Source organism: Centropristis striata, chromosome 10, assembly GCF_030273125.1.
Source record: "Centropristis striata isolate RG_2023a ecotype Rhode Island chromosome 10, C.striata_1.0, whole genome shotgun sequence".
NCBI classification, from domain to species: Eukaryota; Metazoa; Chordata; class Actinopteri; order Perciformes; family Serranidae; genus Centropristis; species Centropristis striata.
Window position 1 is genome coordinate 4,006,908 of NC_081526.1, and position 13,739 is coordinate 4,020,646.

General features: G+C 36.4%; 1 protein-coding gene across 1 annotated transcript in view; it reads right to left on the reverse strand.

Moving 5' to 3' along the window:
• The window catches only part of LOC131978699 (receptor tyrosine-protein kinase erbB-4-like), a 643,267-nt gene that overhangs the window by 94,605 nt on the left and 534,923 nt on the right, over nt 1–13,739 (reverse strand). Inside the window, exon 20 of the mRNA XM_059342409.1 lies at nt 6,635–6,820. Within this exon, the coding sequence (XP_059198392.1) occupies nt 6,635–6,820 (186 nt within the window). The remainder of the gene's footprint in view (nt 1–6,634; nt 6,821–13,739) is intronic.

Genomic DNA, 13,739 nt, shown 5'->3' on the forward strand with positions numbered 1-13,739 from the left:
GTTGTACATTTAGGTAAGTAGTTAAGTGCTTATCATTTTTGCAAGAACATGCCGGTTGCATATTTATGGCTTGTTAACAGTTAAGTACAGTTATATATTAAAGAGGACATATGTGTTGATGCATAACATCCTTTATAAGATATCTTCTCCCCTGTTTCTGTCTCTTTTGTTGAGTTAAAGGGGTATCAGCACACTCTGTGGTAGTTTGGTAGTGATTTTCTGACCTTTCATAGTGCAGTCCGGCGTCACAGAACGAGGTGCACAGTAGCACAGCTAGTGCTAACAGGCTAACAGTTAGCTCTGTAGCAGTACAGTGTGTATGTGCTGCAGGAGGTGTTCACTTAGCGATCTCTGTTTGTTTACAACAAGCACCGGACACTCTGTGCACATTTAGCGATGCTGGTTAATTCACGATCACCGGTGGACACTTTGTGTACAGTTAGCATGCCCCTTTTTTATGATTAGCTGCAATGCTGTGCATAGTTAGCCATGCTGGTTTGTTTATGATCAGTGGAGACGCTGTGCATAATTAGCCATGCTGGTTTGTTTATGATCAGCAGTGGACGTTGTGCACAGTTAGCGACGGCAGCCACAGACGCGTCTCCCGTGTTAAACCCGTCGCATATGTGACGTCACGGTCTAAACTGTCGCTAAGTGATTACACGACGATCAAAAACCACACGTCACCTCCAGAGTCTCGTAAATACCTCTGAGGGCCTTTTTTGTAATGGAGACACGCAGAGTGAGCGGACATTAAAGAGGGCGTGGCCTGAGACTTTCCCAGCAGCCACTCTTTACCCTAATGGAAACATGGCTATAGTGTGACATATATCCGTTTTACCCACTGTACGTCAGTTTGCTACCCACCCAGTAAACACTAACATTATCTTAGACCCCAGTGATCACAGTACAGCCTTTCTTATTCCTAAGTTAGTAACCCCACTTTCCACAGTTAACTTTATACATATGGTATTTACTGTTTCTTTGAAAAAATTAGTTTTTATCATTTTTATAGTTACCTCTAAGGTTAGCCAGTCAGCTAGCCTAGCTTGCCACTAAAATGAAGAAAAGCAATGTCAGGTTATAAGGAGCTTGTGTTTAGCTCTACAGAGTCTAGCTCAGTCCCTCCTTGCTTTTCATCAGATGGTTTTTATTTCTCCTCCGTGAGCTTTCATTCCTTTCCAGCTGATTTTCAGCCAAAGTAAACTACGTTAGCTAAACTGCGAAATCAGGCTAACGTTGGTGCTATACCTAGCGACTAGCTAACGTTGCTAATGGTTATCTAAGACACAGAGATGATTATCAAAATTATCAAAACAATCTGTTTAAAACAAAGGTAAAAACTATAAACAATGTCTGTGAAAAGTGAAGAAACCAACTTTAAGTGGAAGTAGAACATATTAGTTAATGTGGTAACAAATTAGTGTCCAGGTCACCTAAACAACACGCTGGGCCTCACGCAGGGAGAAAAACAAACTCATGTCCTATTATCTTTGTTTGGATCCACATTTTCTCTTTTTTTTGTTACTACCCACTGATTTCTGGGATCCATCAATGTTTTTTATTATTTTTCTCTCTAAGGTAAGAGAACATTTTATGAGTGGTCGAGAGCACTTTTACCAAAATAAAAAGAAAAAACCCATCTAATTCACATCCACAAATTGTTTGATTAACACAAAGAATCAGTTTTATATATTCAAGCAACATAAAAAAATATTTATGAATATCATAAATAAAATTATGATTACATAGTATAATACTTGCATATTAGATTAGTATGTGTTTTATCTGGGTTTATAGGTTTTATTTAACACCAGAAGGAAAATCTTGTTTATTTTGTCAGTACACTGATTTCAAAACAGCTGAATTTATCTGATCTTTATCTGATCTTCATGCAAACATTTTTGTGCCAGTAACAAACAGTATTGGCACCCAACTGCTATTAAACAACATTTAGGCGTATAACTAATAATTAAGATCGTGTTGTATCATAATTCAGGAAACTTGAATAAGAGCAGATGGATTGTTAAGATGGTGCATCTGGAGTTGACATCCTTTTTCTCTCAACCAAAAATAAGAGAAAATAACTGAGAAAGCTAAGAGAATGTTGCTGCATGAGGTCCACTCTTTAATGTTTTCTTTTGTCAACATAGTATTGCAGTGGAATCATATTGCAATACATAATTTTTTGTATTTTATGAGTGGTTGAGAGCACTTTTACCAAGATAAAAAAAAAAAAACCATCTAATTCCCATCCACAAATTGTTTGATTAACACAAAGAAACATCAGTTTTATATTCAAGCGACATAAAAAGACATTTATGAATATCATAAATAAAATTATGATTAGATATTATAATACTTGCATGTTAGATTAGTATGTGTTTTAGTTGGGTTTATACGTACAATAACCAAGTAAGTTATGTTTATAGATGGTTTATAGACCAATTATTAACCATTTACTACATATTTAATCTTTAAATGTTTTCAACCAATTTGTTAAATGTATATGAATCTTTTCTAAATCATTAACATACTTAATATGGTGTTTAAAATGTTATTATGAGTGCAACTTAAACTATTAATAAACTAATAATTATAATTTAACTGTTTGTTAATGATAAAGTAAACTTACATTAATATGCCATCTATATTATGTCATTTATAAATGATGTAGTTAGTTAAACATTAATAAATTATCTATTTAACATTCTAAATGGCCTATATACAGTTTATAAACGATGATTAAACATTAATAAACTATCTGTTTACCATTTATAAATGATGGTTATTGTAAAGTCTTACCTACGTTTTCTTTAACACCAGTAGGAAAATCTTGTTTATTTTGTCAGTATGTTGATTTCAATACAGCTGAATTTATTCTTCATACAAGTATTTTTGTGCCAAATACAAACAGTTTTGCAGAATATTGCTGCATGAGGTCCACTGTTTAATCTTTTCTTTTGTCACCATAGTTTTGCAGTGGAATCATATTGCAATTCATAATTTTTCAGCATTGTGGCTCCGCAGTCAAACATCTTAAAGTGTAGCAACACTATACTTTATATCACGAACAAGATGCCACAACAGAGTGGGCAAACAAGGAGGAAGTTTAAAAAGTAAGCAGACATAATGAGGAGAAAGTGATATAGTAGGACTTAGTGAGGGGATATGGAGAGATAAAAAAGGAAAATCAGTCCCAAGGAACAAAAAAAAAGGAAAAACATTCTGTGGCATCAGAGCCCTGCATGCGTAGTAGCTCTAATGAATCTGCTCATTAGTATGACTCTCATGGCAGATCACCCCATTAATAATCTATGGCTGTGATGGCAGCCATGACAGAGAGGGAGGGCCACAGGGATGTTGCCCCAGAGAGCGAAGCCCTGTCACTAGCGAGCGCCTGGAGAGCCCCATAAGGCCCCGTGTGAGTACATATATACATATATATTTATATATATATATATGCTGTATTTCCTCAGTTTAAAGCCGGGCCCCTATTAATGACCGGCCTCATTTAGTAACCGGGTGTAAAAACAGTTTTTAGTAAATAAAAGCCGGCCTCTTTTATAAGCCGGGTGTCTTACTGGTGTTATGTCAAAGTCTTTTCCCCGTCGATATGTGTCCCCCTTACCTTAACCTGACCCCTGACCCCTGACCCCAAACCAGTCCTCCTTTAAGTTGGTAACCTTGAGCCCAAGTTTACCCTAACCTTAAATGACTAAAAAATGACAGAAAATTACTAAAAAAAAGACACAAAATGACAAAAAATGACACAAAATGACCTAAAAAAGACACAAAGACAGAAAAAAAGACACAAAATTACTAAAAAAAGACACAAAATGACTGAAAAAAGACACAAAATGACCAAAAAAAGACACAAAATGACTGAAAAAAGACACAAAATGACCAAAAAAGACACAAAAAGACCAAAAAAAATAGAATAGTTAAATAAGTTAAATAAATATTGGCTGCTTTGAAAGTGGTTGCTTCCTTATTTTTTTGGGAAAATTGAGGACACTTCCTTCCCGATCTTTTTCTATCTTTTTGTACGGTGTCCTTGAGTGCCAAGAAAGGCGCCTTCCAAATAAAGTGTATTATTATTATTATTATTATTATTATTATTAGTCATAGTGGTGCATTTGTAGTTCTATGAGTGTTTGCACATCTGTACATAAAAAATGCACTTGTTGACAGTTAGTTACTGATATATTGAGTATATTTACTGTATATTACTGTCATTTATTCTATATTTTGCCAGATTATTATGGATTATTCTATGGTCGTGATGATGGGGCCCTTGAATATTGTTGCCCAGGGTTACAGCACAGTATTAATGTGGCCCTGTTGAGGAGGACCCTTTGTGTTTATGTAAGCATCAACCCATGTGGGCACCTTATTAACCGCGGCCCCTGACGGCTATTTGAGTCCCCAGGAGCCGCAGCCAATTATCGAAAACACTAAACAATACAAGCAAAATAACAGTGGTAAATAATAAATCATCATATCTACCCTTTATGAATTATACATCCCTCCATGTTGACAACTGTTCACAGCGGGCATGTATTTATTCATGTGTATATAGCCCATCTACATCCTTTTTTTCCCCCACAAAGTAATTTGTGTGATTAATACCATACCATGAAAATATTTGTGTTACACAGCATGGGAAGTTTGTCAGCGCGGCGAGAATTAATGCACGCTCTGATCGCCTTTGGTATAAAAAGAAGCACTTTATGTGGTGTGATCATAACTGTGTACCAACGTTTAATTGATGGTTTAATATTTTCCCATGGAAGCTCACTGGAGTACTGCCTGCCTCTGATTTAGCCAGAAATATAGCCAGAAATATTTGTCTAAGATATTAAATCTGGGACTGCATGCAGCAACTGCAAAGTCATTTCTATTCTGCTTCTTGTGGCTTTTCACCCAATTACTTTGCTGTCTGTGTATGAAGATTTCATCATCCATCTATCAAAATGCAGCATTTTGCGGTATGATATATACAGACTTTTACTGCAATCTAATTCAATAGCCCTGCATAAAATACTGTATGATCATTAATAAAGATATCCCGCGTTGTTATTGTTGATATATTGCATCAGATATGTTAATTCGAGTCAGAAATAGGCACATCATTAATAGAGTAGGTGTATATGTCACCTATTAATATTGACAAATAGATTAGAAGACATTATAATGCACTGCTGCATCCATGATCCTGTAACACTGAGATCCCTGCACTCAACACTTCCCCCACCAAAGTCAAGCAAGGCTTTGAATTATTTACTTCAGTTCTCCAGAGAGGCTGTCTGCTATTGAATCCTTCACACACACACACACACACACCAGCACACACACTCATGGACACTTTGCCAAATATCCGCAGACGTCTACTTTTCACTCTGGAAGCAATGGAGGAACTCACTTGGCCTCTATTAGCTGAGAAACATTTGTGAAGGAAGAATGTGGGTGGTTCAGTAGATTTATGTTTACATGTCATCAAAAGCAAATATAAATACTTTTAAAAGGGCCAAATATGCATGAATAGTAGTCAAAAATGGCTTACGGAATTTGACAGATACCATTAAAGTGTTATAAGCTAATTCTGAATGTGTATAAAGCGAGGATCCAGTCTGCATTAGAGACCCACTATGGCAGGGGTCTCAAACTCAAATTACCTGGGGGCCGCTGGAGGCAGTTTCAAAATGACCAAAAAAAGACACAAAATGACTAAAAAAGACACAAAATTACAACAAAAAAAAAGACACAAAATTACTAAATAAGACACAAAATGACAGAAAAAAAAATAAATTACTTAAAAAAGATACACAATGACCAAAAAAGGCACAAAATGACCCAAAAAATACATAAAATTATTAGAAAAATACACAAAATTACAAAGACACAAAAATACTAAAAAAAGAAACAAAATGACAGAAAAAAACAAAGGTACTTTAAAAAAACACAAAATGACCAAAAAAAGACACAAAATTACTTAGAAAAAGACACAAAATTACAAAAAATGACACAAAATTACTAAAAAAGACAAAAAATTATCAAACAAAACAAAAAATTACCCAAAAAAGACACACAATTACAAAAAAGACACAAAATTACTAAAAAAAATGAGACAAAATGACTAAATTGCTTTAAAAAAGATACAAAATGACCAGAAAAGACACAAAATCACCCCAAAAAGACTCAAAATTACATCACATAACATTTCCACTTCTTCCGGTAACAACAACACGGCAGATAGTAAACAGTCCGTCGTCATAGAAACAAGTGAAACAAAGCTCCAGCTGGAGCAATAAAGGGACCTTCCACACACAACATTCATATAAAACTCACATTAAACTTTCACATCAAGGTGGGGGCCACAAAATATCGCCACAAGGGCCACTATTGGCCCCGCGAGCCACGAGTTTGACACCCATGCACTAAGGCTTCAATGGTGCTCAAACTCTCCAAATGATCACATGATTGATTCAGCCATTAGGTTCAGCAATCGAGGCGGAAAACCTGCCAATCCGCCATCTTGCCAAAAACCCAACCAAGCAACCAGCCAACCACCAAACCAGTCAACCACACAGCGAGTAAAACAAGTCATAAAGCAACCTTTTGCCGTCCTTACCTTGGCAATCTGGACACACCAATTGAGCAACAGCTGGGATCCGATGTTGTCCTTGTGCTCGTGGACATAGTCGAGCAGGCACCCATGAGGCATCAGCTGTGTGACCAGCTGGATGGTGGGACTCAGGCAGACGCCCAGCAGGCGCACCAGGTGGGGGTGCTCCATGCTCGCCATGATCAGGGCCTCCTGGGTGAGAGACAAGTACACTCAGGCATGTGGGGGATGCTTTAGGGTGGAGGTTGACATCTGAAATAATGCTGAGGGATCAACAAGATCTCCAAACTAAACGGCAGAATAGACCGTTTGTCAATAAAACCCTTAACGACACATATGAGCGTTTGTCAAATTTCAGGGTAAATAAAATAGCGCACACGTCATTATATATATAAAGTTTGCGGTTGTTGGCGTTTTAGCCTATATGTAAATATTTGACATTGAATATCTGTCTGTCTCTCTATCCTTTTTGTTTGTCTTGTTGATTTTATTTATTTATTTATTTTTTATCATTGTCTTTTATTCTATTGTTATATGGACTGCCCCTGTGTCTGAAATAAAGTGTTGATTGATTGATTGATTGTAAAAGAGGCTGCAGGCTTTTGTTGAATTTAGGCTACAAAACCACTGACCTACACTGTAAAAAATTTGTGTAGAAATTATAGTAAAACACTGTCGAATTGCATGAGAAATAGGGCATAAAATTAAAAATTGCATATCACCGTAGTAGACACTTATTATTACAAGTAAATCAAGGAATAGTACAAAAGTTTTGAAAAACTTGAGAAAAGACACATTTTTACTGTAAAAATATAACATTTTCCTGAAAAATGAATGGAGAAATACCATAATTTCACAAGGACACAATAACCCTAAAAATACAAGGAGCTTAAATCGTCTAAATTACAGTTTTTGCTTATATTTACATCTAAATTTACAGTAGATAACCCACGCAATGTCATTTTTACAGTGAAGTTCTGGTAACCACAGCTTCTGGTATTTTACCGTAAATTAAACAGATATTTTTTACAGTGTAGGTTCAGTGCAAAAACCTACCTGATTAGGCGTTATATAAGAAAATAAAAACACAATAAAAAGTTAATAAATGTACGTAAATACTGGAAACGAAGTAGTTATGTGGGTGAAGTGAGCCACGTAGGTTACATAAAAAACGTAAGTTACATAAAAAGTAGTTTACTTTTGTTTTCACATGGGACACAAACCCTGTTCTCCTGGGTGAAAGTCCATCGTTTGTTCATGAAGCTAATGTGGAAGTGCCTTAAACTTGTATTCTCTGCAATGGCCAGCAGGGGGCGACTCCACTGGTTGCATAAAGAGGTCTGCTTGCATTAGAGTCAAAAGGAAAATGATCCTACTTCTCACTTGATTTACAACCTTATTAAACATGTTTGATAACTTTGGAACTACCTACAATGTGTTTCTTTGAACCTGGTCTCACAGGAATCCGTGAAATAGCCACGGATTCGTTTAACTCAAAACCGTGAAACTGACATGGATTTTGTTACAATGCAAGTTAATGACAGTCATATCCTGTGGCTATTCCATGGATATTTTTCTATGGATTATTTTCCTTTTGGTTTGTTCCAAGTCACGTGACTTTCAAGGTTCCGGTGATCAGAACAAAAAACATGGCGGACAGTTCTCTCATTTTTAGTGAAAAAAAAATAATATTTTGACTTAGTTTCTGCATAAAAATGGATTTTGATCACATTTCTAGCGAGTAATATGTTTTATTTTCTAAATATTCACTCAGTGAATGTACATAATCACTTTGTATGTTGGAATAGCCACGGGATATGACTGTCATTAACTTGCATTGTAGCGAAATCCGTGTCAGTTTCACGGAAATTTGAGTGATTCCGTGGCTATTCCACGGATTTTGAGTTAAGCAAATCCGTGGCTATTTCACGGATTCCTGTGAGACCATGTTGGTTTCTTTTTGCATATTCAGAACAGGTAAACATATTCTGTGCAGAGAAGGAGCATATCCACATAACAACAGGTAGTATTCCAGTATTCTAGTGTCAGAAGACTAATGCCAAAGCAAAAGTTCAAAGACTCAACACACTGGCAGGGAGTTTATCGTGTTTACAAGTGTAGAATGAACTGTCAAAGACCATATGATCCCTTATTCTGTTTAAGGCTGAAGTTTCTCTTGAAGCAGAGCAGCAAGGTTCCACAGAAACAGTAGATTTTTATTCATAACCTCGACATCAAAGTGACTCGCTGCTTCACAAGACTGTCAGGATGCTTTGTAGCAGACTAAAAAGGTAGCAACTACACCGAGGTGAGATTGCCGTAAATCATATGTCCCTGTCCTTTAATGCAACATACACTCAGAGATGTGTCTTCTCACTGGGTCACTCTCAAGTGCTGCTATTAGAGACTTCAGTAAAGAAAATATGCACATATGAAGGAAGCTGCTGCAGTGCATTATTTATAAAGCCTTGAGCGTGGCTGGAGTGTCAACACCTTTATTTTTTAGCGGTAATTTTTTAGAGCAAGTGCATATATTATATTTGTTTGCAATGCCGCACGTAATTGTAGCATCATGCAAACATATGCAACTTATTATTCAAATGATAGAGAAACTCGACCAGACAAATATAGAACATCATCTATTCTGTGCAACTGTGCAACTACACAACACCTGCCAACTCACACACACACACACACACATAGCAATAAAGCATTGTGACTATTGGTTCTGGGTTAATGTGACGATTCATCATGAGATGGATAGCTGTGCAGACACAGGTGGTTGTGTGTGTTGAGGAGACAGATATACAGTGTGGAGATGCTCTCTGAACACTGACAGAGAGATACAACCACAACACTCTGTAGGATTTACAGTATGTGGCTCATGTATCACAACGTTTGCATAATCAGATCTCTGCTCGTGTGCTGGCTGGTTGTATATTTGGAGCAGTTACTATGATGGGCAGGATCCTTTCCAAGTATACAAGTACCAGGAACATCTTTATACAAACGGTGATTGAAAAAAGTGAGAGGGGTGTTAAAACGCATAGAGGTAGCTATACGATATTTAAATAGGATTTAAATTTAAATATGATTTAATTTGTCTGAATCATACGGTGGCCCTGAGAGCTCACAGCGCTGCAACTTAAGGAAACACATGCAAATACACAAAACACAAGCAAACTGAGAAAACATCTTCATCAATTTGACAACACAAGAACTGCTTTTAAAAAAAGCAGGAGTGTTTCTAGAGGACCTTTAAAAGTGCTGCACACGTCTGGACATGGATGTGATATTATCACGATATATCAAGATAATTATAATTTCACGCTATAATGTTATAACGTGAAATGATCATGTTATTTCATGATAATGCTGTTCTTATGTTATAAAGTCATATATAGCGTTAGCCTGCTAGCGTAAGCCCGTTAGCCCGTATAAATCACATTGCAGTTAAACAAATCAAATAAATGAATGATACACGTTTAGTTGGTCTCTCTCAACGGCACCAAGTTAGTCTTGGTCTTACTTGCCGGCTAACGTTAAGAGAGATACAAAATATCCTTCGCTCCTACAGACATCAGGCTGTCTCATTCTAACAGAGTTACCAGACTAACTGAATTTCCCCTCTGGGATAGATAAAGTAATTTTGATTTGATTTTATGATTTGAGTTGATTTTTAGATGTGTGCATCACTTTTAAGTGTCCTCTGGAAACATTTCTGTTGTGTTGTGGTCTTTGCAGCGTTTTCTAAATGCTGTTCTCCTGTTTTCAAACTGATGAAGATGTTTTCTCAATTTGCTTGTGTTTTGTGTATTTGCATGTGTTTTCTTAAGTTAAGTTTTCTTAACAAACTGCTGAACGTAGTTACTCCACTGGTTTTAACAAGCCACAGTTTGGAGTTGTGTATTCAGTTCTCTTGGCATGGTTCCTCCTAGATGTATTCCATACACATAGCTTTGCTTGAGGTTATTTTCAATTACTTCTTGGAACAAGTACTTGGAAGAAAATCTGAAAAAATGTACTGATTCATTTCTTTTCAATAGGCACTCTTTTGATATTGATGTACCTTTTTTTCTGCAAAGCACGGTGTAACTTTGTTTTGAGGAGGGCTTTAGAAATAAGACTTAATATCATAGTTTATGAATACATTATATGCATTAATTGTACTGAAGCACTCCAGACTGTTTGCTACTCATATAGAATAATTACTGAGCAAAACATAAATAATAATAATAATAATAAAAGATCTTTTTCCTCACACACGAGGGGAAACAGCTTTACAGGATGGAATATCCAAGGATGGGCTGCAAGGTTTTCTCCTGCTTCAGAGGACAGAAAAGCCTTGAACAGGATTTTTGCTTTCAGAAGGAAAAGCATGTGCTGCATGCCATTCTGTCTATTTGTTGCCGTGATTATGATTAAAAGCACAGACAGACATGCACGCTGTTATACACGTGTATGCATGTTCAGGTATGACTATAATGCTGGTGGTACTGACACACTGTCCTCTTGTTAGGGGATGAAAGAAGGGAGGAAGGATTAGCATGTTGTTACTGGGCCAAACATCTTGGAGCATTTCATCTCTGTTTAAAAGGAGAAGCTTCCCTCCCTGAAGGAGTGGCACACACACACACACACACACACACACACACACGTATACACATCAAGGTTATTATAGTTAACGAAAACTAACAAAATACCAAAAACTAGAATTGAAAAAACATTTTCGTTAACTGAAATAAAAATAAAAATGTCAGTTTTTTAAAAGAACAATAACTAAAACTGTATTTTGTGGTTACAAAACTAACTCAAACTAACTAAAATTATAGAGAAAATGTCCTTCATTTTCGTCTTCGTCAACTTTTTTCATACATAATCCAGTGTTTCTATTTCTCCACCGCTGAGTCTACTGTGCAAGGGAAAGTCTTCAATTCAACCATGATACAAATCCAGCAGAATACATGAAGTGGAAACACTGCATAATCCTTTTTGGACTGGGATGTTTACACTAGAACCAACATTCAAAACACCCAGAACTGTAAGAGTTGATAACCTTATTGGGGCTGAGATGGATAAACTAAAAGAAATAAAGGCAAAATTTATTATGACCTCTTTGAATCTCAAACAATACACACAGTCCATTACAAAAAAACTATACTAAAACTGACTAAACACTAAAACTAATAAAAACTAAACTAAAATTAAAAAACTCACTCTAAAAACGAATTAACACGCAAAAACACACATACAAACACACATACACAAACACACATATACACACACATACACAAACACAAACACACACACACACATACGCAAAAACACACATACAAACACACACACACACACACACACACACACAAACACAAACACACATGCACACACACACACACACACACACACACACACACACACAAACACACACAAGCACACACACACACACACAAACACACATGCACACACACACACACACACACACACACACACACACACACACACAGACTAAAGGACAATAAATCCCTGGAGACGTTCTTCAAACAGTCAGTTCTGCCTCCATAAGGTCACCAGTCAGAATTCCCAGTCCGAGTGGGAGAATCTGGATGTGTAAAGTAAATGAATGGCTCTTTTTTTTTTTTTTCTACCTCTGATGTTCCCTGAAGCAGGATGCTGAGCCTCCAGCTGCTCAGCAGTCAGTAGAAGAAGACTGAGGTGCTGGAGGACTGTGAAGTAAGGTATCACTAGAAAATACTGCCAGAAACATTAAAATGACTGGAGCAAATACTCTGAAACTTTTATCATAGCTTTTTCTTTAGTTTATTTCAGTTTTCTTGCTCACCCAATCATATTTTCTGTCTCCCTAAATCAGAAACATACAAATTACCATCAGTAAAGCAATCATGAAGCCTCCTCTAGTACAAAGAATTGCATTGAGTGATGAAATTCGAAGAAAATTCTCACAATTGTGACATTGTCTAAGAATTGCCCCTCACTGTTAACAATAGATTCTGCTGAATTCAAAAGTTATTCATAAAGCATGTGAGCCATTTAAGGTGAGCTGTGAAGGTGAAGAGAGAAGTGAGCAGGCAGAAGGACTTTTAAGAGGCTCTGGAGTTTTTAAAGCAGAGGAGAAAATGGTAGAAAAGACAAAGAGGGAAGAGAAATCTCCAAACGCTGAATGACACTGAGTTAATGAAAATGTACTTTATATTGTGCAGGGATATGTTTTATCTCATCCACGGTCTCCCTGTGCAATAATAATGGCAATAATGCTATAACGCCAGCAATGGAAGTGATCACATTAAGATATTTAGCAAGTGAGAAAATGCAAAGAGGCAGCAGTGATGACTTAAAGAATATTAAATAGATGACAGTAAGAACTTAAGAATATCAGACTTTGAACAGACTGTGCACGTTTAGGACTGTGTTTCATACCTTTAACCCTCTGGAGTCACCAATCACGTCAACATGATCAAATCACATGACTTCTTCATGACATCACAACATAAAAACCAAACAGTGTCTCAACTTTCCTTTTAAATTACTGGCTTAAAACTCCATGCCAGTTCTTGTTTGTTGAAGTAAAACCGGCAATAATGTCAAATACATTAAGCATAAAAATACAAAAACAGATGTTAACCTTATTTTACTTCTTATGTGCAACCTGTGTCCACATTTGCAAGATTTAAAATTCTTCATTTAGTACGTTTGTGGTTTGTAAGTAAAAGAAAACAATTTTCAAAAATCTGATGTTTTTTGTGTGTTTTTTGTGTTCAAATTGTTGATCCAGTAAGCCAGAGTGAAATCATATTTATGAAGTCATAAAGGTGAGGTTGTGCTGATAAAAAAAAGATACCAACATGACGTGGTAAACATTGTTTTAAGTGGTATACATGGGCAGATTGAAAAGGATTCAAAAACAGCTAAATTAGCCCCAGACTCCAGAGGGTTAAAGTTCGTCTCACAATGCTCATGAAATAAAATAGTATTAATTAACTGATCATGTCTTAACCCTTTGATGCACAACATGGGTCTAAAATGACCCTCATTAATTTCCCATGTTATTTAATGCTGCTGTATGTTTCTGTGCTTTATCTTTTGATATCAACTT